At 43.2% G+C, this 27,985-nt stretch overlaps 9 protein-coding genes across 9 annotated transcripts; all 9 read left to right on the top strand.

Annotated features, from left to right (window-relative positions):
* Positions 1–1,056: 1,056 nt before the first annotated feature.
* Positions 1,057–1,368, top strand: LOC140574410 (histone H4). Its single transcript, XM_072694233.1, has one exon. The coding sequence runs from the start codon at positions 1,057–1,059 to the stop codon at positions 1,366–1,368; it is 312 nt and encodes a 103-aa protein (XP_072550334.1).
* An 838-nt stretch (positions 1,369–2,206) lies between these two features.
* LOC140574331 (histone H2B) lies at positions 2,207–2,581 on the top strand. Its single transcript, XM_072694120.1, has one exon. The coding sequence runs from the start codon at positions 2,207–2,209 to the stop codon at positions 2,579–2,581; it is 375 nt and encodes a 124-aa protein (XP_072550221.1).
* Positions 2,582–5,166: 2,585 nt separating this feature from the next.
* LOC140573656 (histone H1-like) lies at positions 5,167–5,790 on the top strand. Its single transcript, XM_072693127.1, has one exon. It carries the CDS (start codon positions 5,167–5,169, stop codon positions 5,788–5,790), a length of 624 nt encoding a protein of 207 aa, XP_072549228.1.
* A 578-nt stretch (positions 5,791–6,368) lies between these two features.
* On the top strand, positions 6,369–25,204 carry LOC140574157 (uncharacterized). Its single transcript, XM_072693887.1, has 2 exons — positions 6,369–6,751; positions 24,787–25,204. Exons 1-2 carry the CDS (start codon positions 6,369–6,371, stop codon positions 25,202–25,204), a joined length of 801 nt encoding a protein of 266 aa, XP_072549988.1.
* On the top strand, positions 7,315–7,734 carry LOC140574263 (histone H3). Its single transcript, XM_072694044.1, has one exon. The coding sequence runs from the start codon at positions 7,324–7,326 to the stop codon at positions 7,732–7,734; it is 411 nt and encodes a 136-aa protein (XP_072550145.1). The 5' UTR covers positions 7,315–7,323.
* Positions 19,487–19,798, top strand: LOC140574450 (histone H4). The gene has a single exon (XM_072694285.1). The coding sequence runs from the start codon at positions 19,487–19,489 to the stop codon at positions 19,796–19,798; it is 312 nt and encodes a 103-aa protein (XP_072550386.1).
* LOC140574332 (histone H2B) lies at positions 20,637–21,011 on the top strand. The gene has a single exon (XM_072694122.1). The coding sequence runs from the start codon at positions 20,637–20,639 to the stop codon at positions 21,009–21,011; it is 375 nt and encodes a 124-aa protein (XP_072550223.1).
* Positions 23,608–24,231, top strand: LOC140573655 (histone H1-like). Its single transcript, XM_072693126.1, has one exon. The coding sequence runs from the start codon at positions 23,608–23,610 to the stop codon at positions 24,229–24,231; it is 624 nt and encodes a 207-aa protein (XP_072549227.1).
* A 561-nt stretch (positions 25,205–25,765) lies between the features above and the next one.
* On the top strand, positions 25,766–26,185 carry LOC140574127 (histone H3). The gene has a single exon (XM_072693852.1). The coding sequence runs from the start codon at positions 25,775–25,777 to the stop codon at positions 26,183–26,185; it is 411 nt and encodes a 136-aa protein (XP_072549953.1). The 5' UTR covers positions 25,766–25,774.
* Positions 26,186–27,985: the final 1,800 nt, after the last annotated feature.

The raw sequence follows: 27,985 nt of genomic DNA, 5'->3' as shown, positions 1-27,985 counted from the left end.
TTGAGTCACTGTAAATTCATGTTAAGCTAAGGCCTGGCTGGCTTAAGTCACTGGGATTTATTTATTTATTTATGTATGTATTTATGAATGACTTCATCATTAGACCTAGCTATTTCTGAAGTTATTATGACTCCTAATTATAACTGAACAGCCTAGCTTTCAGACCTGCTTGACTTTACAAAGTTTACAAAGTTGAATCATGAGGAGTTAAAGGATTCACAGTGAAGGAAAGGCATGATCCAGTGTGTGTTGCAATATTATGTAGCAACCGTTGTTTGTTCCTGTTACACCATGGTTAATATATTATGATTGTGATCAGAGCAGTTCAACAGTATAGATGGTTTGGTAACTTTTATCAGTAATTTATAAATAGTTCTGACCAGAGGAGGATGGGTCTCCCTTGTTAGTTTGGCATGCTCACTGGGGGTCTTTGATCCTTCATGTCTTACGTTATTTATTTGTCTCTGTCTTTTACTAATGACTAATTATGTAAAGCACTGTACAAATAAATTTGACTTGACTTCTGAATCTATGGACTCTCCCCCTCGGTGGAGCCTGGATGCCATTGTGTGGCCAGACTGTGAAACTGCAAGCAGTAGAAGGAAGACATGCTGCAAATACATTGGAAAGTGATGCTATTATTGTTTGGCTTATCAGATTGCCCCCCAAGTTGCAATACACCACATGTTACATGAACAACATGACCATCTTATGTGTTAATGAAATCCACATTAAAACTATCTAAATAGAGCACTTTGAATTGTGAACATGTGTACATCCAGAGCGAACTGAAACAAAAGACAATTCAGCTAGTTGACTCTATTTTGTGTGGCTACCCACTCAGTGCCTATATATATGCGATGTTTGAGTGGTCTAGTCACGTAGGTACAGAACACTTGTTTTCCTGTACAGCGTCTAGAAGATGAGACGGAGCTAATATAGTGTGACGTCACTCTTGTTTTCAACTAGGTCCTATAGAGCGGTATAACAGGCGTGCCTCGGGTGCTGCAGCTTCATTGATTCTCTTCTCGTCGACTGGGAAAAGAAGCAGAGAGAATGTCTGGCAGAGGCAAGGGAGGCAAAGGCCTTGGAAAAGGAGGCGCCAAGCGTCATCGTAAAGTGCTTCGCGATAACATCCAGGGTATCACTAAGCCGGCTATTCGTCGTCTGGCTCGTCGTGGTGGCGTCAAGCGTATCTCCGGTCTGATCTACGAGGAGACCCGCGGTGTGCTCAAAGTGTTCCTGGAGAACGTGATCAGGGACGCAGTCACGTACACCGAGCATGCTAAAAGAAAGACCGTCACCGCTATGGATGTGGTGTACGCCCTGAAGCGCCAGGGACGCACTCTATACGGCTTCGGAGGTTAAACGCTCGGCTTAAACAAATCTTAAACACAACGGCTCTTTTAAGAGCCACCCACAGATCCAACAAAAGAGATTGTTTTTCATGTTAGTTTGTTTGTTTTAAATACGGTAGTCAATAAGTGAATGAAAATTTGAAAAAATGAAAATATCTCCAGGACACTTAAGTAGTTAACCTGCATGAGGAATAAAAAGTGATCTAATGATATACTTACTTTTTCCATTTTCCCCCGTGTGCGTTGTTTTAGAATTCAGAACTGTACGTGTTAAAAACCTTATATAAACATTGAGCCGTCTGCGTCCCTTATTTGTTTGTTTATTTGCAAATAAGTCAGTGATGATCATGGAACTCCCGGCCGCTCTGTGTTAAGAAGTTAATCTTCAGAAGGAATAAACATTATATTTCTGTGTATAATAAGCTTCAATACACATTATATATGTAAATAGTACATACGTGCATATTGTCTTCCTTTCCCCCCCGTGTGTGTTGATTAAATCAGAACTATACGTTTGAATAAAATCAGAATGTCGCCGTCAACGCCGGTGTGGCAAAAAAATAATTGTACCGTCTGCACAGCGGGTAAAAATGCGCGGGTAGGCGAACAAAGAGAATGCTGCTGAGGGGAGGGGGAGGGGGAAGCGGGTGTAGGGAGGCAAGAGAGAGGGAGGGGGTGGAGAGACGGGAACGGAGGGTTGAGAAGAAGCGAGCATTCAACTGTTGTCCAATGGTCGTTTGACGGCATTCTGGAGGCGGAAACTCGTCTAATTAGAATGTTAGAGTCTAAATAATGTTGGAGCTTGTCACCTCCCCCTCCTTCTTCAGTCTTATTCGACGACGAGCAGAATGCCTGAGCCAGCCAAGTCCGCCCCGAAGAAGGGATCTAAGAAAGCCGTGACCAAGACGGCCGGGAAAGGAGGCAAGAAGCGCAGAAAGTCCAGGAAGGAAAGCTATGCTATCTACGTGTATAAGGTGCTGAAGCAGGTCCACCCAGACACTGGTATCTCCTCCAAAGCGATGGGCATCATGAACTCGTTCGTGAACGACATCTTCGAGCGTATCGCCGGTGAGTCTTCTCGTTTGGCTCACTACAACAAGCGTTCTACTATCACCTCCAGGGAGATCCAGACCGCTGTGCGTCTGCTACTTCCCGGTGAGTTGGCCAAGCACGCCGTGTCCGAGGGCACAAAAGCCGTGACCAAGTACACCAGCTCCAAGTAAACAGTGTTCGCGGCATAATCAAAACCCAACGGCTCTTTTAAGAGCCACCCACGTTTTCCACCAAAGAGCAGTTTTTACGCGAGAGAACCAAGTCACAGATGGTAAGCCTTCAATTTACGTCTGTATGTTACTTCCAGAGAGTACAGCCTTTGGTGTAGAAGTAATTGTTTCAATTATATAAGGATGTATGCATATGTAAGTCAATAGATTTATTCTTGTTTGTTGGCATTTAATTGGTGTAGTGTGTACTAGGATTAAGTGGCAGAATAGCAAACTATTATACTGTGCCATACTAACCATATGAAGTGGGCTTGAAATGATCAGCATTACAGGTGTGGAAGAGTGTAGGGTTCATCCATAATATTACACACTTGATCTTGGTAATGAAAGGTGCCTCTTAAAACTAGAGGCTGGTCTGGTGGATGTAATAAGGCCTTATTGGGGGCTGACTTGTTGGGGGGGGGGAAGAGGAAAATAAGTGACCTCCACAAGCTTTTTGGTTGGGTTACAAAAGTTGGTCAAAGTCTTTGAGTGAGATATGAGTGAGCAAAAGTAGGTCTAGAGCTAGGCTTTTGATACAGTGGTTGAGAGCAAGGCCGGCTTGAGGAAGGTAGAGTAAGTAAATAATAGGTTTGTAGCTGGGCTTCAGGTTTATGATGAAGGTGGATTGAGTTAAAGTGGCTGTGAGTTGGGCCTTAGCCTAAAGATACAAAGGAAGGTTCAGTAAAATTAAATTTCAACATCAGCCGTCAGCCTTATGATTCAGTGAGGGCAAGCAACAGTAGATGCACACAAGGCCTTGGCCTACTGATAAATGTAAAACTAAGACAGCTTAAAATGGGTCAAATTAAAGTTCTAAAAAAATCTGTTGGGGTAAGAATGAGAATAGGGTTGTTTTGTGTTGAGGTTAGTTGGTATTGTCATTAAAGTGAGGATGCAGTTAATTTGTATTAGGGTTAGAGAGAGTACGTGCTTTTTCATTAAGCATAGAATAAGATTGTTTTTTTATATTAGGGTTATAGTGCAGATTGAGTTATTGTGTTTGGGTTAGACTGAGGTTGGGGTTTTCTTTTATTATTTCTTTTATTAGGGCTAGGAGGAAGATTTTGTTTTAGGGTTAGGAGTATGGAGTTATATTGTATTGGGGCTTTTTGGTTGGGTCACAAAAGGATGAAGTTAGTCCAAGTCTTAGGTCTATGGTGAGTTTTGAGTGAGCAAAAGTAGGTGCTGGTGTATAGGTTGGAAGCAAGGCAAAATGATGAAGGTAAAGTAAGTAAATATGGGTTTGTAGCTGGGCCTCGGGCTTTACCATGAGAAAAGTAGGTCAGTGAAAGTATGTTTAGCGCAGACATGTGGTCAGCCTTATGATTCAGTGACAGCAAGCAACAGTAGATACACAAGGCCATGACCCACTGATGAATGTATAACTAAGTAGAATGGTCATAGCATAATATGGGCTGAGTGAGAGTTTAACAAATTAACTTGAGTTGTGTTACTGGAGGGATGGGATTAATTTGTATTAGGGTAAGAATGAGATTGAGAGTTATTAAGAGTTATTTCATGTTAGGGTTAGAATGAGAATGGATTTGTTTTGTATTAGTGCAAGAATTAGGGAGGGTTTTTTGTATTACGGATAAGAAGGAATTGGGTTATTTCATCTTGGGATTAGAGAGAGGAGGTGTTATTGTAGATGGATTTTATTTTTTATTTTTTTTTAGATTAGGGTTAGAAGGTTGGAACGGTTTTGTTTTAGGGTTAGAAGGAGGAATGTGTTCTTTTGTATCTGTGTAAGAATGAGATTGGGGTTATTTTGTACTATGGTTGGAGGAAGGATGGGGTTATTTCATTTGATGGTTAGAGAGAAGAAGGTGGTGATTTTGTATTAGGGTTAGAATGAGTTTGGGCTTATTTAATATAAGGGTCGGAGAGAGGACTTTATTCTTTTCCATTATGTTTTAAGGTCGATTGTCACGGGGAGAGTCGTTCCGAGTGTGGGAGCCCTGGTGACAAAGACGCATCGACGGTGAGAGTCATACTGCGGGAGTCACAACGCACACATGGCAACACTGTGCTTTACACACCTCTCAAGGGCGCCCCGCACGACGAGCAAAACAACGCACCCATGCATCGGATTCCCAACACGCTCTCACCGAGGCTCTCCTCTATCGCTCCGGACAAGGCTCGCCCAGCTCGCAACACATTTTGACGCCGTTTTCCACCGATTAGCACGTCAAATGCGCCGTCGCCCGTTCCGCACGCCGGCAGCGCGGCACGCTTTGGTGTGCGCCGTGCGAAAAGCGGCGTCGTTTCGCTGCCCTTCCCGCCTTCTCTACACACGATGGAGCCTTTCGGAGACGATAGAGCATTTCCACGATCGCCAGGTTGGGCTTTCGCTCATATTTCGCTCGACAAACGCCGAGAGAAAACACAAGTGCGAGTCTTTCGTTGCGGCACGGCTGCACGGGCGAGTTGAGTCCACAACGTTCTCATGTGACTTTTAAGGGCCGCCCCCCTCGCTGCAGCCGGAGGTTCCACAGAACGCTGCAGCAGTTTGTGCTCACTCCAGCTCTCAGCAAAGCAGAACAATGGCAGAAGTCGCTCCAGCCCCAGCCGCCTCGGCGCCCGCCAAGGCCCCCAAGAAGAAGGCCGCCGCCCGCCCCAAGAAAGCCGGCCCCAGCGTCGGCGAGCTCATCGTCAAGGCCGTCTCTGCGTCCAAGGAGAGGAGCGGCGTGTCTCTCGCCGCCCTGAAGAAAGCCCTGGCTGCCGGCGGCTACGACGTCGAGAAGAACAACTCACGCGTTAAGCTCGCCGTCAAGAGCCTCGTCACCAAGGGCACTCTGGTGCAGACCAAAGGCACCGGCGCGTCGGGCTCTTTCAAGCTTAACAAGAAGCAGACCGAGGCTAAGAAGAAGCCGGCCGCCAAGAAGCCGGCACCTAAAGCTAAGAAGCCGGCCGCCAAGAAACCAGCCGCGGCCAAGAAGCCCAAGAAGGTAGCAGCCAAGAAACCCACTGCGGCTAAGAAATCCCCCAAGAAGGCCAAGAAGCCCGTCGCGGCCGCTAAGAAGGCAGCGAAAAGCCCCAAGAAGGCCAAGAAGCCGGTGCCTCCCAAAAAGGCGACCAAGAGCCCAAAGAAAGCCAAAGCGGTCAAGCCTAAAGCAGCTAAGCCCAAAGCGGCGAAGGCGAAAAAGGCTGCCCCTAAGAAGAAGTAAACAGTCACGCCCTTTACATTTTATGTCTTGTTTCCCTCTACAACGGCTCTTTTAAGAGCCACCCCACAGTTTCATCTCAAACAGCTTTATTTTCCTTGTTACTGCAAAATGAATCAAAAAACAAACAAAAAACGTTAAGCCGGAAGAAGAACAGCAGTAACTATCCCATAAAATAGCTCTATTTACAATAGTGTACATATTTTCGGGTTTGACTTTGCTTTCCTTCTATGATCAGAGTACTTTATGGCCGTACGTGTTTTATTTGAGCGGGAAAGGAAACACTGGGCATGAGTGTGTGTGTGTGTGTGTGGGGGGGGGGTTCTTTCTTTACACCGTTTTCTTTCTTTCTCTCTCTCGCTCTCGCTCAACCAGACACACAGCACGAGAGGAGGAGGGGGTCGGGTTGCAAAGCGAGCAGAGGTGGGAGGACGCTAGAGTCTGACGGCGGATATGCGATTGGCTGTTGGTGTGTCTAGCTTTTAGCCAATAGGAACGCAGGCGTTTTAGCTATATCAACGGCGTCGGTCGCTCGCCGTGTTTATTTCAGCTGCGTTCAACGAACTCGACTGACGCGAATCATGAGTGGAAGGGGTAAAACCGGCGGTAAAGCTAGGGCCAAGGCCAAGACTCGCTCGTCCCGCGCCGGATTGCAGTTCCCTGTTGGCCGTGTGCACAGGCTCCTGCGCAAAGGCAACTATGCTGAGCGAGTCGGCGCCGGCGCTCCCGTCTACTTGGCCGCCGTCCTGGAATATCTCACCGCTGAGATTCTCGAGTTGGCTGGCAACGCCGCCCGCGACAACAAGAAGACCCGTATCATTCCCCGTCACCTGCAGCTGGCTGTTCGTAACGACGAGGAGCTGAACAAACTGCTCGGAGGAGTCACTATCGCCCAGGGTGGTGTGCTTCCCAACATTCAGGCTGTACTGCTGCCCAAGAAGACCGAGAAGACCGTTAAGACTAAGTAAATTGGCGCTCTCAGTTGATTTGTCCATACACAAAGGCTCTTTTAAGAGCCACCCATTTTTTCTTAAAAAAAAGTGCTGTTCCTTAAACACCCACCATATATTCTTAATGTGACTTCCAAGAATGGTAGCTTCATACGGCCGGAGTTATTGATAAACAGGCTGCCCTCTATTTTTCTATTCTCCTCCCGTGTTACTGTAGTACAATTTTTGTAACAATTGCCAATGTGTGATTTGTTTTCATATATTTAACGTACTGAGTCCAACACACATATTATATTTATTTATATATATATATATGTGTGTGTATATATGTGTATTCGCTAAAATATATATTATCTTTTTTCATTTTTTTTTATGGAGCCCGCCACTATTAGTGGGCTGTATTTTTCGTTTTGAAAAGAAGACGCCCAATAGCGTGTCACCGACGTTTTGCCGGCCGCCCAATGGGTAACGGACACCTTTAGGACGCCCAATGAGCGGCGAGCGGCTCGAACGCTTAAAAGCCATGTGAAGCAAGCAACAGCTTATTCTCTTTCTTTACCCGCTGAGGAGAGCAGAGGTCAACGCGATGGCAAGAACCAAGCAAACAGCCCGTAAATCCACCGGTGGCAAGGCCCCGAGGAAGCAGCTCGCCACCAAGGCTGCCCGCAAGAGCGCCCCCGCCACCGGCGGCGTAAAGAAGCCTCACCGTTACAGGCCCGGCACCGTGGCTCTGCGGGAGATCCGCCGCTATCAGAAGTCGACGGAGCTGCTGATCCGCAAGCTACCCTTCCAGCGGCTAGTGCGTGAGATCGCTCAGGATTTCAAGACCGATCTCCGCTTCCAGAGCTCCGCCGTCATGGCCCTGCAGGAGGCTAGCGAGGCATACTTGGTGGGTCTATTTGAAGATACTAACCTGTGTGCTATCCACGCCAAGAGAGTCACCATCATGCCTAAAGACATCCAGCTGGCCCGCCGTATTCGCGGAGAGCGCGCTTAAACAGAGCGCTTTGACGTTTACCTGAATTACCCAACGGCTCTTTTAAGAGCCACCTACCTGTGTCCGTGAAACAGCAAATGTCCGCCTCACTCTTGTGTTGTCTTTATATACCTTACAGCTATTAGGACGCGCGCATCTCAATTCCGTAAGGCCGAGAGAGCTGCGCAGCGAGACCAACAGTGGCTGTATCGTTGGTTAAGGGCAGCAGCAAAGGCGTTTACGCCGCCCAGGTGAGCACGTATTGGGGAAATGTAGCCATTTGTTTTGGTCAAAACTAATTCTGTCGATGCAGGGCATTTCATATTGTAAGGTACCCTTTTTCCCGTCATTTTTCTATTTGCCGAAATCAGTGGGACCCCCGCCCCCCAAAATCAAAAACGATATCGATATTGAGACACTATTGACAATATTGTTATTTCGTACTACGTTTCACATTAAAATTGCCGTATTTATTAATACATATTTCACTTTTTATTAGTATTTTTTTTTTTAAATACATGTTTACTGGTTGAGACAACATCATCCTAACAGTACAGTTCGAATTTCATTCAACCCCGTAGAAAAAAAATAGCCACTGACACTTCAGTAAAGCAGTACACTTCTATGTAGTGTGTAGAAAGGTTTTGACTTAATGCAAACGGAATTTGTCCATGGATGGAGCGTGGATGTCACCGTGTGTTGAAACTATACTGCAAGCACGGTTTGAGAGCCCTATTTGTGTGTACATACAGTGTGAGTATATACATAAATATTTAGAGCTTGATTTTGGGTACTTAAGTTTCAGACATATGCAAAAATTTTGGAGATGGAGTTACAATGGAGATGATGGCTCCATTGTTTGTGCTTGGTTTTATAAAATCCATAAAACTGAACCAAAATTCACGTTTCCCCTCACCTATTTAATTTGTCTAGAAGTGTAACCCTTCAAGTGTAACCCATAGCGCAAATTACATTTACCCTTCAGAGAAGCCTAGGGAACGATTTATTATTATTATTGTTATTTGTCTTTTTATTTTATATTTGTGCGTTTCGCACAATGAATACCGGGTGAAGTATTTGTCGTGTCTGGGAGGCACCCGGCTATCTAATAGAGAGTAGAATCCTTTGACACTTGGGTAGAGTAGTGCGCTTCTATGTAATTTATAGGAAGGCTTTTGGAATTGTCCTATTACAAAAGACACCGGTGTTTTGGGGCCACGGACACCTGTCATGAATGGAGCGTGGATGCCATCGTGTGGTCAACCTAGGCAAATGCAAACGTTAACAATGTGGATATCTACGTGTATGTATGTGTATATTGCACATTTTACACATGACAGATGGTTGTGAACGCCAGTAAGTCTACAAAGCTATTTATATTTAACTGCACCAGTACATCTAAAAAAGTAAATATACGTCTTGTGGGGTGATTTTCGTTAGGGGTTAGATTTTGTTTGGAACAATATGCTAATGACAAAGTAGGACAGAATGATAGATATTACCTTGATACCTCGTTGATGACCCTTTTAGTCAAACCATTTCTTAAACCGCATAGATACTCATATTATTAGGATGCAAAGTTATGAATGACCCCATAGCTTGTCACTACAAAAAATAAATAAATGAATAGATCACATCCCATTTCGTTTCCAAGGCACATTACTCTGGGAGAAGTTTGACAGGTGCTTCTTTAAATGACTTTGTGGACCAAAAACAGATTCTTTACGTTACATTTTGCAGATTCATATTTTGACCACCAGATGGCAAACACACTCCATTCACTTTCTGCGACTACATCGACTTAAGGCCTAGCACTGAAACCCCATCAGAAGCCTAAGGGGTAGGTCTAGCCAAACTGCTTCCACTCACCCTGACTTCATCATGAGCTCTACACTTACTTTGCTTACCGCAGTTTCTTTCCATCCTTCTTTCTCTTCCATTAACTGCATCACATGTCTATATGCCTTTGTATAAAGCAACTTTCACTCCCTCTGCGTTTGTCTAATCTGGCAAATATGACAGTTATTAGAAGATGTATAGCGGAAACCTGAGGGATACAAATGGTAAACACGTGTAGCTCCAGTTGGCCTCATTAGGGGCTTTTCCCTTATAGGCAAAATATACCATTCATTATACTCGTGTTTGTTCTTTCTTTCTTCAAATGTCTCTGTGGACACTGTGTCTTTAACTTGTAGTGTATTAGATTACATGGGACTACAACACCCATGATGCCTTACTACAAGTTCTGCCTATTGACACATGTGCCAAGTATTAAGGCTAGTCAAGTGCTGTTTTTAAAAATTTTAGCACGGTTGTATTAATTTGCTACAACCTATGCCTTGAACTTCACATTGGTAAAGATATTTTCTAATGGCCTGTGTCAGTGTTAACAGTGTGGGTACTAACTGGACAAAGGACTGCAAAGGTCATGTCAGTGTTTGTAAACCGCAGTAGAGATTCTGTCCCCATGTAACACAGAAAATTGGTATAGTGTAACTGATTCTCAGTATATTCACTTAGCTTTATTGATCCAAAGCTATAGCTTAGTGATCTTAGTCAGGGTTCAAATGTTTACATCTATTTAGATGTCATGTCATGTTTCTGTGTGTTATTGTATGTTTCATTGTTTGAATCAGCTTACATTAGGTCATTTCAGCCCCTGTAAATGTACAACAAAAAGTAATAAAAAAACCCCAAAAGGAATATATCTGAAAATAAATGTAACTATATCTGAAAATAAATGTAACTTGGACCTGCAGATTCATATTCTGACCACCAGATGGTATCCACACTTCATTCACGTTCTGTGACTACATAGTCTTAAGGCCTAGCACTGAAACTCCATCAGAAGCCTAAGGGGTAGGTCTAGCCAAACTGCTTCCACTCACCCTGACTTCATCATGAGCTCTGCACTTACTTTGCTTACCGCAGTTTCTTTCCATCCTTCTTTCTCTTCCATTAACTGCATCATATGTCTATATGCCTTTGTATAAAGCAACTTTCACTCCCTCTGCGTTTGTCTAATCTGGCAAATATGACAGTTATTAGAAGATGTATAGCGGAAACCTGAGGGATACAAATGGTAAACATGTGTAGCTTCAGTTGGCCTCATTAGGGGCTTTTCCCTTATAGGCAAAATATACCATTCATTATACTCGTGTTTGTTCTTTCTTTCTTCAAATGTCTCTGTGGACACTGTGTCTTTAACTTGTAGTGTATTAGATTACATGGGACTACAACACCCATGATGCCTTACTACAAGTTCTGCCTATTGACACATGTGCCAAGTATTAAGGCTAGTCAAGTGCTGTTTTTAAACATTTTAGCACGGTTGTATTAATTTGCTACAACCTATGCCTTGAACTTCACATTGGTAAAGATATTTTCTAATGGCCTGTGTCAGTGTTAACAGTGTGGGTACTAACTGGACAAAGGACTGCAAAGGTCATGTCAGTGTTTGTAAACCGCAGTAGAGATTCTGTCCCCATGTAACACAGAAAATTGGTATAGTGTAACTGATTCTCAGTATATTCACTTAGCTTTATTGATCCAAAGCTATAGCTTAGTGATCTTAGTCAGGGTTCAAATGTTTACATCTATTTAGATGTCATGTCATGTTTCTGTGTGTTATTGTATGTTTCATTGTTTGAATCAGCTTACATTAGGTCATTTCAGCCCCTGTAAATGTACAACAAAAAGTAATAAAAAAACCCCAAAAGGAATATATCTGAAAATAAATGTAACTTGGACCTGCAGATTCATATTCTGACCACCAGATGGTATCCACACTTCGTTCACGTTCTGTGACTACATAGTCTTAAGGCCTAGCACTGAAACTCCATCAGAAGCCTAAGGGGTAGGTCTAGCCAAACTGCTTCCACTCAACCTGACTTCATCATGAGCTCTACACTTACTTGGCTTACCGCAGTTTCTTTCCATCCTTCTTTCTCTTCCATTAACTGCATCACATGTCTATATGCCTTTGTATAAAGCAACATTCACTCTCTCTGCGTTTGTCTAATCTGGCAAATATGACAGTTATTAGAAGATGTATAGCGGAAACCTGAGGGATACAAATGGTAAACACGTGTAGCTTTAGTTGGCCTCATTAGGGGCTTTTCCCTTATAGGCAAAATATACCATTCATTATACTCGTGTTTGTTCTTTCTTTCTTCAAATGTCTCTGTGGACACTGTGTCTTTAACTTGTAGTGTATTAGATTACATGGGACTACAACACCCATGATGCCTTACTACAAGTTCTGCCTATTGACACATGTGCCAAGTATTAAGGCTAGTCAAGTGCTGTTTTTAAACATTTTAGCACGGTTGTATTAATTTGCTACAACCTATGCCTTGAACTTCACATTGGTAAAGATATTTTCTAATGGCCTGTGTCAGTGTTAACAGTGTGGGTACTAACTGGACAAAGGACTGCAAAGGTCATGTCAGTGTTTGTAAACCGCAGTAGAGATTCTGTCCCCATGTAACACAGAAAATTGGTATAGTGTAACTGATTCTCAGTATATTCACTTAGCTTTATTGATCCAAAGCTATAGCTTAGTGATCTTAGTCAGGGTTCAAATGTTTACATCTATTTAGATGTCATGTCATGTTTCTGTGTGTTATTGTATGTTTCATTGTTTGAATCAGCTTACATTAGGTCATTTCAGCCCCTGTAAATGTACAACAAAAAGTAATAAAAAAACCCCAAAAGGAATATATCTGAAAATAAATGTAACTATATCTGAAAATAAATGTAACTTGGACCTGCAGATTCATATTCTGACCACCAGATGGTATCCACACTTTGTTCACGTTCTGTGACTACATAGTCTTAAGGCCTAGCACTGAAACTCCATCAGAAGCCTAAGGGGTAGGTCTAGCCAAACTGCTTCCACTCACCCTGACTTCATCATGAGCTCTGCACTTACTTTGCTTACCGCAGTTTCTTTCCATCCTTCTTTCTCTTCCATTAACTGCATCATATGTCTATAGGCCTTTGTATAAAGCAACTTTCACTCCCTCTGCGTTTGTCTAATCTGGCAAATATGACAGTTATTAGAAGATGTATAGCGGAAACCTGAGGGATACAAATGGTAAACACGTGTAGCTTCAGTTGGCCTCATTAGGGGCTTTTCCCTTATAGGCAAAATATACCATTCATTATACTCGTGTTTGTTCTTTCTTTCTTCAAATGTCTCTGTGGACACTGTGTCTTTAACTTGTAGTGTATTAGATTACATGGGACTACAACACCCATGATGCCTTACTACAAGTTCTGCCTATTGACACATGTGCCAAGTATTAAGGCTAGTCAAGTGCTGTTTTTAAACATTTTAGCACGGTTGTATTAATTTGCTACAACCTATGCCTTGAACTTCACATTGGTAAAGATCTTTTCTAATGGCCTGTGTCAGTGTTAACAGTGTGGGTACTAACTGGACAAAGGACTGCAAAGGTCATGTCAGTGTTTGTAAACCGCAGTAGAGATTCTGTCCCCATGTAACACAGAAAATTGGTATAGTGTAACTGATTCTCAGTATATTCACTTAGCTTTATTGATCCAAAGCTATAGCTTAGTGATCTTAGTCAGGGTTCAAATGTTTACATCTATTTAGATGTCATGTCATGTTTCTGTGTGTTATTGTATGTTTCATTGTTTGAATCAGCTTACATTAGGTCATTTCAGCCCCTGTAAATGTACAACAAAAAGTAATAAAAAACCCCCAAAAGGAATATATCTGAAAATAAATGTAACTTGGACCTGCAGATTCATATTCTGACCACCAGATGGTATCCACACTTCATTCACGTTCTGTGACTACATAGTCTTAAGGCCTAGCACTGAAACTCCATCAGAAGCCTAAGGGGTAGGTCTAGCCAAACTGCTTCCACTCACCCTGACTTCATCATGAGCTCTGCACTTACTTTGCTTACCGCAGTTTCTTTCCATCCTTCTTTCTCTTCCATTAACTGCATCATATGTCTATATGCCTTTGTATAAAGCAACTTTCACTCCCTCTGCGTTTGTCTAATCTGGCAAATATGACAGTTATTAGAAGATGTATAGCGGAAACCTGAGGGATACAAATGGTAAACACGTGTAGCTTCAGTTGGCCTCATTAGGGGCTTTTCCCTTATAGGCAAAATATACCATTCATTATACTCGTGTTTGTTCTTTCTTTCTTCAAATGTCTCTGTGGACACTGTGTCTTTAACTTGTAGTGTATTAGATTACATGGGACTACAACACCCATGATGCCTTACTACAAGTTCTGCCTATTGACACATGTGCCAAGTATTAAGGCTAGTCAAGTGCTGTTTTTAAACATTTTAGCACGGTTGTATTAATTTGCTACAACCTATGCCTTGAACTTCACATTGGTAAAGATCTTTTCTAATGGCCTGTGTCAGTGTTAACAGTGTGGGTACTAACTGGACAAAGGACTGCAAAGGTCATGTCAGTGTTTGTAAACCGCAGTAGAGATTCTGTCCCCATGTAACACAGAAAATTGGTATAGTGTAACTGATTCTCAGTATATTCACTTAGCTTTATTGATCCAAAGCTATAGCTTAGTGATCTTAGTCAGGGTTCAAATGTTTACATCTATTTAGATGTCATGTCATGTTTCTGTGTGTTATTGTATGTTTCATTGTTTGAATCAGCTTACATTAGGTCATTTCAGCCCCTGTAAATGTACAACAAAAAGTAATAAAAAACCCCCAAAAGGATTATATCTGAAAATAAATGTAACTTGGACCTGCAGATTCATGTTCTGACCACCAGATGGTATCCACACTTCATTCACGTTCTGTGACTACATAGTCTTAAGGCCTAGCACTGAAACTCCATCAGAAGCCTAAGGGGTAGGTCTAGCCAAACTGCTTCCACTCACCCTGACTTCATCATGAGCTCTGCACTTACTTTGCTTACCGCAGTTTCTTTCCATCCTTCTTTCTCTTCCATTAACTGCATCATATGTCTATATGCCTTTGTATAAAGCAACTTTCACTCCCTCTGCGTTTGTCTAATCTGGCAAATATGACAGTTATTAGAAGATGTATAGCGGAAACCTGAGGGATACAAATGGTAAACACGTGTAGCTTCAGTTGGCCTCATTAGGGGCTTTTCCCTTATAGGCAAAATATACCATTCATTATACTCGTGTTTGTTCTTTCTTTCTTCAAATGTCTCTGTGGACACTGTGTCTTTAACTTGTAGTGTATTAGATTACATGGGACTACAACACCCATGATGCCTTACTACAAGTTCTGCCTATTGACACATGTGCCAAGTATTAAGGCTAGTCAAGTGCTGTTTTTAAACATTTTAGCACGGTTGTATTAATTTGCTACAACCTATGCCTTGAACTTCACATTGGTAAAGATATTTTCTAATGGCCTGTGTCAGTGTTAACAGTGTGGGTACTAACTGGACAAAGGACTGCAAAGGTCATGTCAGTGTTTGTAAACCGCAGTAGAGATTCTGTCCCCATGTAACACAGAAAATTGGTATAGTGTAACTGATTCTCAGTATATTCACATAGCTTTATTGATCCAAAGCTATAGCTTAGTGATCTTAGTCAGGGTTCAAATGTTTACATCTGTTTAGATGTCATGTCATGTTTCTGTGTGTTATTGTATGTTTCATTGTTTGAATCAGCTTACATTAGGTCATTTCAGCCCCTGTAAATGTACAACAAAAAGTAATAAAAAACCCCCAAAAGGAATATATCTGAAAATAAATGTAACTTGGACCTGCAGATTCATATTCTGACCACCAGATGGTATCCACACTTCATTCACGTTCTGTGACTATATAGTCTTAAGGCCTATCACTGAAACTCCATCAGAAGCCTAAGGGGTAGGTCTAGCCAAACTGCTTCCACTCACCCTGACTTCATCATGAGCTCTGCACTTACTTTGCTTACCGCAGTTTCTTTCCATCCTTCTTTCTCTTCCATTAACTGCATCATATGTCTATATGCCTTTGTATAAAGCAACTTTCACTCCCTCTGCGTTTGTCTAATCTGGCAAATATGACAGTTATTAGAAGATGTATAGCGGAAACCTGAGGGATACAAATGGTAAACACGTGTAGCTTCAGTTGGCCTCATTAGGGGCTTTTCCCTTATAGGCAAAATATACCATTCATTATACTCGTGTTTGTTCTTTCTTTCTTCAAATGTCTCTGTGGACACTGTGTCTTTAACTTGTAGTGTATTAGATTACATGGGACTACAACACCCATGATGCCTTACTACAAGTTCTGCCTATTGACACATGTGCCAAGTATTAAGGCTAGTCAAGTGCTGTTTTTAAACATTTTAGCACGGTTGTATTAATTTGCTACAACCTATGCCTTGAACTTCACATTGGTAAAGATCTTTTCTAATGGCCTGTGTCAGTGTTAACAGTGTGGGTACTAACTGGACAAAGGACTGCAAAGGTCATGTCAGTGTTTGTAAACCGCAGTAGAGATTCTGTCCCCATGTAACACAGAAAATTGGTATAGTGTAACTGATTCTCAGTATATTCACTTAGCTTTATTGATCCAAAGCTATAGCTTAGTGATCTTAGTCAGGGTTCAAATGTTTACATCTATTTAGATGTCATGTCATGTTTCTGTGTGTTATTGTATGTTTCATTGTTTGAATCAGCTTACATTAGGTCATTTCAGCCCCTGTAAATGTACAACAAAAAGTAATAAAAAAAACCCAAAAGGAATATATCTGAAAATAAATGTAACTATATCTAAAAACTATATCAAATGTAATCTGGACCTGCAGATTCATATTCTGACCACCAGATGGTATCCACACTTCATTCATCATATTTCTAAGGCCTCTGCATAAAGCAACTTTTACCCCCTCTGTGCTTGTCTGCACATATGACTGTTATTCGAATATGTATACCATAAACCTGGGGAATCTAAATGGTAAATATATATAAGTGGGGCGTGTGTGTGTGTGTGTGTGTGCTTGCGTGCGTGCGTGCACGCAACTCTCATTTGTAAACATATGGCATGCTTGATGTAAACTTTGAGGGCCTATTCATTCTGACAGATACAAACACAAATACATACCCTGTACTGGTTATATGTGTTTGAGCAATATGTGTTGATAGAGGAAGGATCGTGTTTTATAGATTCAACCATTCAATTGATGTGTGTTTGTTCTTTTTTTATTTAAAAGTCTTTGTGGACACAGTGTCTTTATATTGTAGTGTTAAGATCAATGACTACAATTCCCACGATGAACTACAAGTTCAGCCTATTGACAAATGTGCCATGTATTGGCTCATTTAGAGCTGTGATCTCAGTGTGTGGTTGCATAGTTAGAATAGCGTGATGTAGTGTTTGGACTTACTTGGTTGTATGTGAGACCAAGGCGCATATGTGAACAGCCATCAATATTGAGTCAACAGCTGACCTAGGTATGTGTGGTGTTAAGAGAAATGTTAGCTACTTTTAATGTTCATACATGTCCATGTGAAACGTCGTCCTTTTTTCATTACAGTTTGCGTCGCTTCGTGGAATGGGCGTGTGCTCAGCTCTGTTGTGGTGCCGTTAGTACGATAACGTTAACGTTAAAACTCGATTACTCGAAAACTCCATTGTGCCGAGAGCAATGTTTTACACCCAGTCACAGCAAATCGATGTATAACTGCCGTTGCTGGATCTATGTGTGGAGTTGCACTTGGAGCCAGTTTAGCGATTAGCAGCGTGGCTAACGCAGCTAGCTGGCATAAACAGCAAACACAAACATGGGCCTAATTATGGGGTGCAATTTCCTATTGACCACGGAACAGTACCGCCTGCTGAGTTGTAGTATGAATAAAAAGTACGCAAAGTTAGCGATTAGCATGTTAGCTATCTCGGTTAGCACAAACAATAACACAGGCCAGTGCGTATATAGTTGCCAGATAAATACAAACTCACTCGAGGCAGCCAAGGTTTAGTATGAACGGTGTATATAGCTTTATTTATGTTAACTGTCGTGGTTGACTTGGGTGATTTGTGTCCCAGCTACTCGTGTAACCGAGAGGCTAGCTAGCTAACTTTCACATGAGAATTTCCCCACTGCGGGACTAATAAAGGACTATCTTATCTTAACTTGGAGAGTAGCGCGATGGCTAGGTGGCTGTAATACGATAATACGGACTCGTGTGCAATTGGAACAAGTGAGGGACAAACGGTCGTGCTTAAACCAAGCTACCAGCAGCGTATCTTCTGGGTTTTAGAGCCGGGTGGCGTGTGTAGTTGGCTAATTAGTGTTTGTTCACTAAATATATTTTCCGGAAGTTACCGAAACGACAAATGAATGTAGCTAATTTCGCTCGCAAAAAAACGCCAACAGAAACCTAGTGTGTCCGCGTCTTAACTGAAGTTTGTTTGCCAATTCCCAAACAGCTCACTACTCCCTACAGAGTGCATATAATAATGGCTTCTACACTCACGTAGTGCACTATTTAGGGAGTAGTGGAGTGCCATTGTTTTTGTGTCCCCAACCAATTATAATTTATGGAGATTTGAGGGCATTCTGTGGTTCAGAAAGAAGAGTTGTAGCCTTTGTTGACATGTATTAATAATAATGATATTATCATTGTAATTGCAAATAAACATTTGATCACTGTTTTCTAAAGGTCAAAGGTCACATGGCCCCTATCCACTTCTATTTAGTGAAAAGGAGTCATAGGCTGTGTGTATGAGTATGAGCCTACTTTGAGTCACTGTAAATTCATGTTAAGCTAAGGCCTGGCTGGCTTAAGTCACTGGGATTTATTTATGTATGTATTTATGAATGACTTCATCATTAGACCTAGCTATTTCTGAAGTTATTATGACTCCTAATTATAACTGAACAGCCTAGCTTTCAGACCTGCTTGACTTTACAAAGTTTACAAAGTTGAATCATGAGGAGTTAAAGGATTCACAGTGAAGGAAAGGCATGATCCAGTGTGTGTTGCAATATTATGTAGCAACCGTTGTTTGTTCCTGTTACACCATGGTTAATATATTATGATTGTGATCAGAGCAGTTCAACAGTATAGATGGTTTGGTAACTTTTATCAGTAATTTATAAATAGTTCTGACCAGAGGAGGATGGGTCTCCCTTGTTAGTTTGGCATGCTCACTGGGGGTCTTTGATCCTTCATGTCTTACGTTATTTATTTGTCTCTGTCTTTTACTAATGACTAATTATGTAAAGCACTGTACAAATAAATTTGACTTGACTTCTGAATCTATGGACTCTCCCCCTCGGTGGAGCCTGGATGCCATTGTGTGGCCAGACTGTAAAACTGCAAGCAGTAGAAGGAAGACATGCTGCAAATACATTGGAAAGTGATGCTATTATTGTTTGGCTTATCAGATTGCCCCCCAAGTTGCAATACACCACATGTTACATGAACAACATGACCATCTTATGTGTTAATGAAATCCACATTAAAACTATCTAAATAGAGCACTTTGAATTGTGAACATGTGTACATCCAGAGCGAACTGAAACAAAAGACAATTCAGCTAGTTGACTCTATTTTGTGTGGCTACCCACTCAGTGCCTATATATATGCGATGTTTGAGTGGTCTAGTCACGTAGGTACAGAACACTTGTTTTCCTGTACAGCGTCTAGAAGATGAGACGGAGCTAATATAGTGTGACGTCACTCTTGTTTTCAACTAGGTCCTATAGAGCGGTATAACAGGCGTGCCTCGGGTGCTGCAGCTTCATTGATTCTCTTCTCGTCGACTGGGAAAAGAAGCAGAGAGAATGTCTGGCAGAGGCAAGGGAGGCAAAGGCCTTGGAAAAGGAGGCGCCAAGCGTCATCGTAAAGTGCTTCGCGATAACATCCAGGGTATCACTAAGCCGGCTATTCGTCGTCTGGCTCGTCGTGGTGGCGTCAAGCGTATCTCCGGTCTGATCTACGAGGAGACCCGCGGTGTGCTCAAAGTGTTCCTGGAGAACGTGATCAGGGACGCAGTCACGTACACCGAGCATGCTAAAAGAAAGACCGTCACCGCTATGGATGTGGTGTACGCCCTGAAGCGCCAGGGACGCACTCTATACGGCTTCGGAGGTTAAACGCTCGGCTTAAACAAATCTTAAACACAACGGCTCTTTTAAGAGCCACCCACAGATCCAACAAAAGAGATTGTTTTTCATGTTAGTTTGTTTGTTTTAAATACGGTAGTCAATAAGTGAATGAAAATTTGAAAAAATGAAAATATCTCCAGGACACTTAAGTAGTTAACCTGCATGAGGAATAAAAAGTGATCTAATGATATACTTACTTTTTCCATTTTCCCCCGTGTGCGTTGTTTTAGAATTCAGAACTGTACGTGTTAAAAACCTTATATAAACATTGAGCCGTCTGCGTCCCTTATTTGTTTGTTTATTTGCAAATAAGTCAGTGATGATCATGGAACTCCCGGCCGCTCTGTGTTAAGAAGTTAATCTTCAGAAGGAATAAACATTATATTTCTGTGTATAATAAGCTTCAATACACATTATATATGTAAATAGTACATACGTGCATATTGTCTTCCTTTCCCCCCCGTGTGTGTTGATTAAATCAGAACTATACGTTTGAATAAAATCAGAATGTCGCCGTCAACGCCGGTGTGGCAAAAAAATAATTGTACCGTCTGCACAGCGGGTAAAAATGCGCGGGTAGGCGAACAAAGAGAATGCTGCTGAGGGGAGGGGGAGGGGGAAGCGGGTGTAGGGAGGCAAGAGAGGGGGAGGGGGTGGAGAGACGGGAACGGAGGGTTGAGAAGAAGCGAGCATTCAACTGTTGTCCAATGGTCGTTTGACGGCATTCTGGAGGCGGAAACTCGTCTAATTAGAATGTTAGAGTCTAAATAATGTTGGAGCTTGTCACCTCCCCCTCATTCTTCAGTCTTATTCGACGACGAGCAGAATGCCTGAGCCAGCCAAGTCCGCCCCGAAGAAGGGATCTAAGAAAGCCGTGACCAAGACGGCCGGGAAAGGAGGCAAGAAGCGCAGAAAGTCCAGGAAGGAAAGCTATGCTATCTACGTGTATAAGGTGCTGAAGCAGGTCCACCCAGACACTGGTATCTCCTCCAAAGCGATGGGCATCATGAACTCGTTCGTGAACGACATCTTCGAGCGTATCGCCGGTGAGTCTTCTCGTTTGGCTCACTACAACAAGCGTTCTACTATCACCTCCAGGGAGATCCAGACCGCTGTGCGTCTGCTACTTCCCGGTGAGTTGGCCAAGCACGCCGTGTCCGAGGGCACAAAAGCCGTGACCAAGTACACCAGCTCCAAGTAAACAGTGTTCGCGGCATAATCAAAACCCAACGGCTCTTTTAAGAGCCACCCACGTTTTCCACCAAAGAGCAGTTTTTACGCGAGAGAACCAAGTCACAGATGGTAAGCCTTCAATTTACGTCTGTATGTTACTTCCAGAGAGTACAGCCTTTGGTGTAGAAGTAATTGTTTCAATTATATAAGGATGTATGCATATGTAAGTCAATAGATTTATTCTTGTTTGTTGGCATTTAATTGGTGTAGTGTGTACTAGGATTAAGTGGCAGAATAGCAAACTATTATACTGTGCCATACTAACCATATGAAGTGGGCTTGAAATGATCAGCATTACAGGTGTGGAAGAGTGTAGGGTTCATCCATAATATTACACACTTGATCTTGGTAATGAAAGGTGCCTCTTAAAACTAGAGGCTGGTCTGGCGGATGTAATAAGGCCTTATTGGGGGCTGACTTGTTGGGGGGGGAAGAGGAAAATAAGTGACCTCCACAAGCTTTTTGGTTGGGTTACAAAAGTTGGTCAAAGTCTTTGAGTGAGATATGAGTGAGCAAAAGTAGGTCTAGAGCTAGGCTTTTGATACAGTGGTTGAGAGCAAGGCCGGCTTGAGGAAGGTAGAGTAAGTAAATAGGTTTGTAGCTGGGCTTCAGGTTTATGATGAAGGTGGATTGAGTTAAAGTGGCTGTGAGTTGGGCCTTAGCCTAAAGATACAAAGGAAGGTTCAGTAAAATTAAATTTCAACATCAGCCGTCAGCCTTATGATTCAGTGAGGGCAAGCAACAGTAGATGCACACAAGGCCTTGGCCTACTGATAAATGTAAAACTAAGACAGCTTAAAATGGGTCAAATTAAAGTTCTAAAAAAATCTGTTGGGGTAAGAATGAGAATAGGGTTGTTTTGTGTTGAGGTTAGTTGGTATTGTCATTAAAGTGAGGATGCAGGTTGCAGATGGATGCAAAATTTGTATTAGGGTTAGAGAGAGTACGTGCTTTTTCATTAAGCATAGAATAAGATTGTTTTTTTTATATTAGGGTTATAGTGCAGATTGAGTTATTGTGTTTGGGTTAGACTGAGGTTGGGGTTTTCTTTTATTATTTCTTTTATTAGGGCTAGGAGGAAGATTTTGTTTTAGGGTTAGGAGTATGGAGTTATATTGTATTGGGGCTTTTTGGTTGGGTCACAAAAGGATGAAGTTAGTCCAAGTCTTAGGTCTATGGTGAGTTTTGAGTGAGCAAAAGTAGGTGCTGGTGTATAGGTTGGAAGCAAGGCAAAATGATGAAGGTAAAGTAAGTAAATATGGGTTTGTAGCTGGGCCTCGGGCTTTACCATGAGAAAAGTAGGTCAGTGAAAGTATGTTTAGCGCAGACATGTGGTCAGCCTTATGATTCAGTGACAGCAAGCAACAGTAGATACACAAGGCCATGACCCACTGATGAATGTATAACTAAGTAGAATGGTCATAGCATAATATGGGCTGAGTGAGAGTTTAACAAATTAACTTGAGTTGTGTTACTGGAGGGATGGGATTAATTTGTATTAGGGTAAGAATGAGATTGAGAGTTATTAAGAGTTATTTCATGTTAGGGTTAGAATGAGAATGGATTTGTTTTGTATTAGTGCAAGAATTAGGGAGGGTTTTTTGTATTACGGATAAGAAGGAATTGGGTTATTTCATCTTGGGATTAGAGAGAGGAGGTGTTATTGTAGATGGATTTTATTTATTTATTTTTTTTAGATTAGGGTTAGATGGTTGGAACGGTTTTGTTTTAGGGTTAGAAGGAGGAATGTGTTCTTTTGTATCTGTGTAAGAATGAGATTGGGGTTATTTTGTACTATGGTTGGAGGAAGGATGGGGTTATTTCATTTGATGGTTAGAGAGAAGAAGGTGGTGATTTTGTATTAGGGTTAGAATGAGTTTGGGCTTATTTAATATAAGGGTCGGAGAGAGGACTTTATTCTTTTCCATTATGTTTTAAGGTCGATTGTCACGGGGAGAGTCGTTCCGAGTGTGGGAGCCCTGGTGACAAAGACGCATCGACGGTGAGAGTCATACTGCGGGAGTCACAACGCACACATGGCGACACTGTGCTTTACACACCTCTCAAGGGCGCCCCGCACGACGAGCAAAACAACGCACCCATGCATCGGATTCCCAACACGCTCTCACCGAGGCTCTCCTCTATCGCTCCGGACAAGGCTCGCCCAGCTCGCAACACATTTTGACGCCGTTTTCCACCGATTAGCACGTCAAATGCGCCGTCGCCCGTTCCGCACGCCGGCAGCGCGGCACGCTTTGGTGTGCGCCGTGCGAAAAGCGGCGTCGTTTCGCTGCCCTTCCCGCCTTCTCTACACACGATGGAGCCTTTCGGAGACGATAGAGCATTTCCACGATCGCCAGGTTGGGCTTTCGCTCATATTTCGCTCGACAAACGCCGAGAGAAAACACAAGTGCGAGTCTTTCGTTGCGGCACGGCTGCACGGGCGAGTTGAGTCCACAACGTTCTCATGTGACTTTTAAGGGCCGCCCCCCTCGCTGCAGCCGGAGGTTCCACAGAACGCTGCAGCAGTTTGTGCTCACTCCAGCTCTCAGCAAAGCAGAACAATGGCAGAAGTCGCTCCAGCCCCAGCCGCCTCGGCGCCCGCCAAGGCCCCCAAGAAGAAGGCCGCCGCCCGCCCCAAGAAAGCCGGCCCCAGCGTCGGCGAGCTCATCGTCAAGGCCGTCTCTGCGTCCAAGGAGAGGAGCGGCGTGTCTCTCGCCGCCCTGAAGAAAGCCCTGGCTGCCGGCGGCTACGACGTCGAGAAGAACAACTCACGCGTTAAGCTCGCCGTCAAGAGCCTCGTCACCAAGGGCACTCTGGTGCAGACCAAAGGCACCGGCGCGTCGGGCTCTTTCAAGCTTAACAAGAAGCAGACCGAGGCTAAGAAGAAGCCGGCCGCCAAGAAGCCGGCACCTAAAGCTAAGAAGCCGGCCGCCAAGAAACCAGCCGCGGCCAAGAAGCCCAAGAAGGTAGCAGCCAAGAAACCCACTGCGGCTAAGAAATCCCCCAAGAAGGCCAAGAAGCCCGTCGCGGCCGCTAAGAAGGCAGCGAAAAGCCCCAAGAAGGCCAAGAAGCCGGTGCCTCCCAAAAAGGCGACCAAGAGCCCAAAGAAAGCCAAAGCGGTCAAGCCTAAAGCAGCTAAGCCCAAAGCGGCGAAGGCGAAAAAGGCTGCCCCTAAGAAGAAGTAAACAGTCACGCCCTTTACATTTTATGTCTTGTTTCCCTCTACAACGGCTCTTTTAAGAGCCACCCCACAGTTTCATCTCAAACAGCTTTATTTTCCTTGTTACTGCAAAATGAATCAAAAAACAAACAAAAAACGTTAAGCCGGAAGAAGAACAGCAGTAACTATCCCATAAAATAGCTCTATTTACAATAGTGTACATATTTTCGGGTTTGACTTTGCTTTCCTTCTATGATCAGAGTACTTTATGGCCGTACGTGTTTTATTTGAGCGGGAAAGGAAACACTGGGCATGAGTGTGTGTGTGTGTGTGTGTGGGGGGGGGGGGGGGGTTCTTTCTTTACACCGTTTTCTTTCTTTCTCTCTCTCGCTCTCGCTCAACCAGACACACAGCACGAGAGGAGGAGGGGGTCGGGTTGCAAAGCGAGCAGAGGTGGGAGGACGCTAGAGTCTGACGGCGGATATGCGATTGGCTGTTGGTGTGTCTAGCTTTTAGCCAATAGGAACGCAGGCGTTTTAGCTATATCAACGGCGTCGGTCGCTCGCCGTGTTTATTTCAGCTGCGTTCAACGAACTCGACTGACGCGAATCATGAGTGGAAGGGGTAAAACCGGCGGTAAAGCTAGGGCCAAGGCCAAGACTCGCTCGTCCCGCGCCGGATTGCAGTTCCCTGTTGGCCGTGTGCACAGGCTCCTGCGCAAAGGCAACTATGCTGAGCGAGTCGGCGCCGGCGCTCCCGTCTACTTGGCCGCCGTCCTGGAATATCTCACCGCTGAGATTCTCGAGTTGGCTGGCAACGCCGCCCGCGACAACAAGAAGACCCGTATCATTCCCCGTCACCTGCAGCTGGCTGTTCGTAACGACGAGGAGCTGAACAAACTGCTCGGAGGAGTCACTATCGCCCAGGGTGGTGTGCTTCCCAACATTCAGGCTGTACTGCTGCCCAAGAAGACCGAGAAGACCGTTAAGACTAAGTAAATTGGCGCTCTCAGTTGATTTGTCCATACACAAAGGCTCTTTTAAGAGCCACCCATTTTTTCTTAAAAAAAGTGCTGTTCCTTAAACACCCACCATATATTCTTAATGTGACTTCCAAGAATGGTAGCTTCATACGGCCGGAGTTATTGATAAACAGGCTGCCCTCTATTTTTCTATTCTCCTCCCGTGTTACTGTAGTACAATTTTTGTAACAATTGCCAATGTGTGATTTGTTTTCATATATTTAACGTACTGAGTCCAACACACATATTATATTTATTTATATATATATATATATGTGTGTGTATATATGTGTATTCGCTAAAATATATATTATCTTTTTTCATTTTTTTTTTATGGAGCCCGCCACTATTAGTGGGCTGTATTTTTCGTTTTGAAAAGAAGACGCCCAATAGCGTGTCACCGACGTTTTGCCGGCCGCCCAATGGGTAACGGACACCTTTAGGACGCCCAATGAGCGGCGAGCGGCTCGAACGCTTAAAAGCCATGTGAAGCAAGCAACAGCTCATTCTCTTTCTTTACCCGCTGAGGAGAGCAGAGGTCAACGCGATGGCAAGAACCAAGCAAACAGCCCGTAAATCCACCGGTGGCAAGGCCCCGAGGAAGCAGCTCGCCACCAAGGCTGCCCGCAAGAGCGCCCCCGCCACCGGCGGCGTAAAGAAGCCTCACCGTTACAGGCCCGGCACCGTGGCTCTGCGGGAGATCCGCCGCTATCAGAAGTCGACGGAGCTGCTGATCCGCAAGCTACCCTTCCAGCGGCTAGTGCGTGAGATCGCTCAGGATTTCAAGACCGATCTCCGCTTCCAGAGCTCCGCCGTCATGGCCCTGCAGGAGGCTAGCGAGGCATACTTGGTGGGTCTATTTGAAGATACTAACCTGTGCGCTATCCACGCCAAGAGAGTCACCATCATGCCTAAAGACATCCAGCTGGCCCGCCGTATTCGCGGAGAGCGCGCTTAAACAGAGCGCTTTGACGTTTACCTGAATTACCCAACGGCTCTTTTAAGAGCCACCTACCTGTGTCCGTGAAACAGCAAATGTCCGCCTCACTCTTGTGTTGTCTTTATATACCTTACAGCTATTAGGACGCGCGCATCTCAATTCCGTAAGGCCGAGAGAGCTGCGCAGCGAGACCAACAGTGGCTGTATCGTTGGTTAAGGGCAGCAGCAAAGGCGTTTACGCCGCCCAGGTGAGCACGTATTGGGGAAATGTAGCCATTTGTTTTGGTCAAAACTAATTCTGTCGATGCAGGGCATTTCATATTGTAAGGTACCCTTTTTCCCGTCATTTTTCTATTTGCCGAAATCAGTGGGACCCCCGCCCCCCAAAATCAAAAACGATATCGATATTGAGACACTATTGACAATATTGTTATTTCGTACTACGTTTCACATTAAAATTGCCGTATTTATTAATACATATTTCACTTTTTATTAGTATTTTTTTTTTTTAAATACATGTTTACTGGTTGAGACAACATCATCCTAACAGTACAGTTCGAATTTCATTCAACCCCGTAGAAAAAAAATAGCCACTGACACTTCAGTAAAGCAGTACACTTCTATGTAGTGTGTAGAAAGGTTTTGACTTAATGCAAACGGAATTTGTCCATGGATGGAGCGTGGATGTCACCGTGTGTTGAAACTATACTGCAAGCACGGTTTGAGAGCCCTATTTGTGTGTACATACAGTGTGAGTATATACATAAATATTTAGAGCTTGATTTTGGGTACTTAAGTTTCAGACATATGCAAAAATTTTGGAGATGGAGTTACAATGGAGATGATGGCTCCATTGTTTGTGCTTGGTTTTATAAAATCCATAAAACTGAACCAAAATTCACGTTTCCCCTCACCTATTTAATTTGTCTAGAAGTGTAACCCTTCAAGTGTAACCCATAGCGCAAATTACATTTACCCTTCAGAGAAGCCTAGGGAACGATTTATTATTATTATTGTTATTTGTCTTTTTATTTTATATTTGTGCGTTTCGCACAATGAATACCGGGTGAAGTATTTGTCGTGTCTGGGAGGCACCCGGCTATCTAATAGAGAGTAGAATCCTTTGACACTTGAGTAGAGTAGTGCGCTTCTATGTAGTTTATAGGAAGGCTTTTGGAATTGTCCTATTACAAACGACACCGGTGTTTTGGGGCCACGGACACCTGTCATGAATGGAGCGTGGCTGCCATCGTGTGGTCAAACTAGGCAAATGCAAACGTTAACAATGTGGATATCTACGTGTATGTATGTGTATATTGCACATTTTACACATGACAGATGGTTGTGAACGCCAGTAAGTCTACAAAGCTATTTATATTTAACTGCACCAGTACATCTAAAAAAGTAAATATACGTCTTGTGGGGTGATTTTCGTTAGGGGTTAGATTTTGTTTGGAACAATATGCTAATGACAAAGTAGGACAGAATGATAGATATTACCTTGATACCTCGTTGATGACCCTTTTAGTCAAACCATTTCTTAAACCGCATAGATACTCATATTATTAGGATGCAAAGTTATGAATGACCCCATAGCTTGTCACTACAAAAAATAAATAAATGAATAGATCACATCCCATTTCGTTTCCAAGGCACATTACTCTGGGAGAAGTTTGACAGGTGCTTCTTTAAATGACTTTGTGGACCAAAAACAGATTCTTTACGTTACATTTTGCAGATTCATATTTTGACCACCAGATGGCAAACACACTCCATTCACTTTCTGCGACTACATCGACTTAAGGCCTAGCACTGAAA

This window comes from Salminus brasiliensis, chromosome 12 (assembly GCF_030463535.1).
Source record: "Salminus brasiliensis chromosome 12, fSalBra1.hap2, whole genome shotgun sequence".
Lineage (NCBI taxonomy): Eukaryota > Metazoa > Chordata > Actinopteri > Characiformes > Bryconidae > Salminus > Salminus brasiliensis.
This window is presented reverse-complemented; position numbering and strand designations above follow the sequence as displayed.

What these genes read in the sequence shown, in the direction of transcription:
- LOC140574410 (XM_072694233.1), top strand. Translation starts at nt 1,057, where the DNA reads ATGTCTGGCAGAGGCAAGGGAGGCAAAGGCCTTGGAAAAGGAGGCGCC.
- LOC140574331 (XM_072694120.1), top strand. Translation starts at nt 2,207, where the DNA reads ATGCCTGAGCCAGCCAAGTCCGCCCCGAAGAAGGGATCTAAGAAAGCC.
- LOC140573656 (XM_072693127.1), top strand. Translation starts at nt 5,167, where the DNA reads ATGGCAGAAGTCGCTCCAGCCCCAGCCGCCTCGGCGCCCGCCAAGGCC.
- LOC140574157 (XM_072693887.1), top strand. Translation starts at nt 6,369, where the DNA reads ATGAGTGGAAGGGGTAAAACCGGCGGTAAAGCTAGGGCCAAGGCCAAG. An exon ending in GAGAAGACCGTTAAGACTAA is followed by an intron (nt 6,752 to 24,786) that starts GTAAATTGGCGC and finishes TGTTTATTTCAG; the next exon opens with CTGCGTTCAACGAACTCGAC.
- LOC140574263 (XM_072694044.1), top strand. Translation starts at nt 7,324, where the DNA reads ATGGCAAGAACCAAGCAAACAGCCCGTAAATCCACCGGTGGCAAGGCC.
- LOC140574450 (XM_072694285.1), top strand. Translation starts at nt 19,487, where the DNA reads ATGTCTGGCAGAGGCAAGGGAGGCAAAGGCCTTGGAAAAGGAGGCGCC.
- LOC140574332 (XM_072694122.1), top strand. Translation starts at nt 20,637, where the DNA reads ATGCCTGAGCCAGCCAAGTCCGCCCCGAAGAAGGGATCTAAGAAAGCC.
- LOC140573655 (XM_072693126.1), top strand. Translation starts at nt 23,608, where the DNA reads ATGGCAGAAGTCGCTCCAGCCCCAGCCGCCTCGGCGCCCGCCAAGGCC.
- LOC140574127 (XM_072693852.1), top strand. Translation starts at nt 25,775, where the DNA reads ATGGCAAGAACCAAGCAAACAGCCCGTAAATCCACCGGTGGCAAGGCC.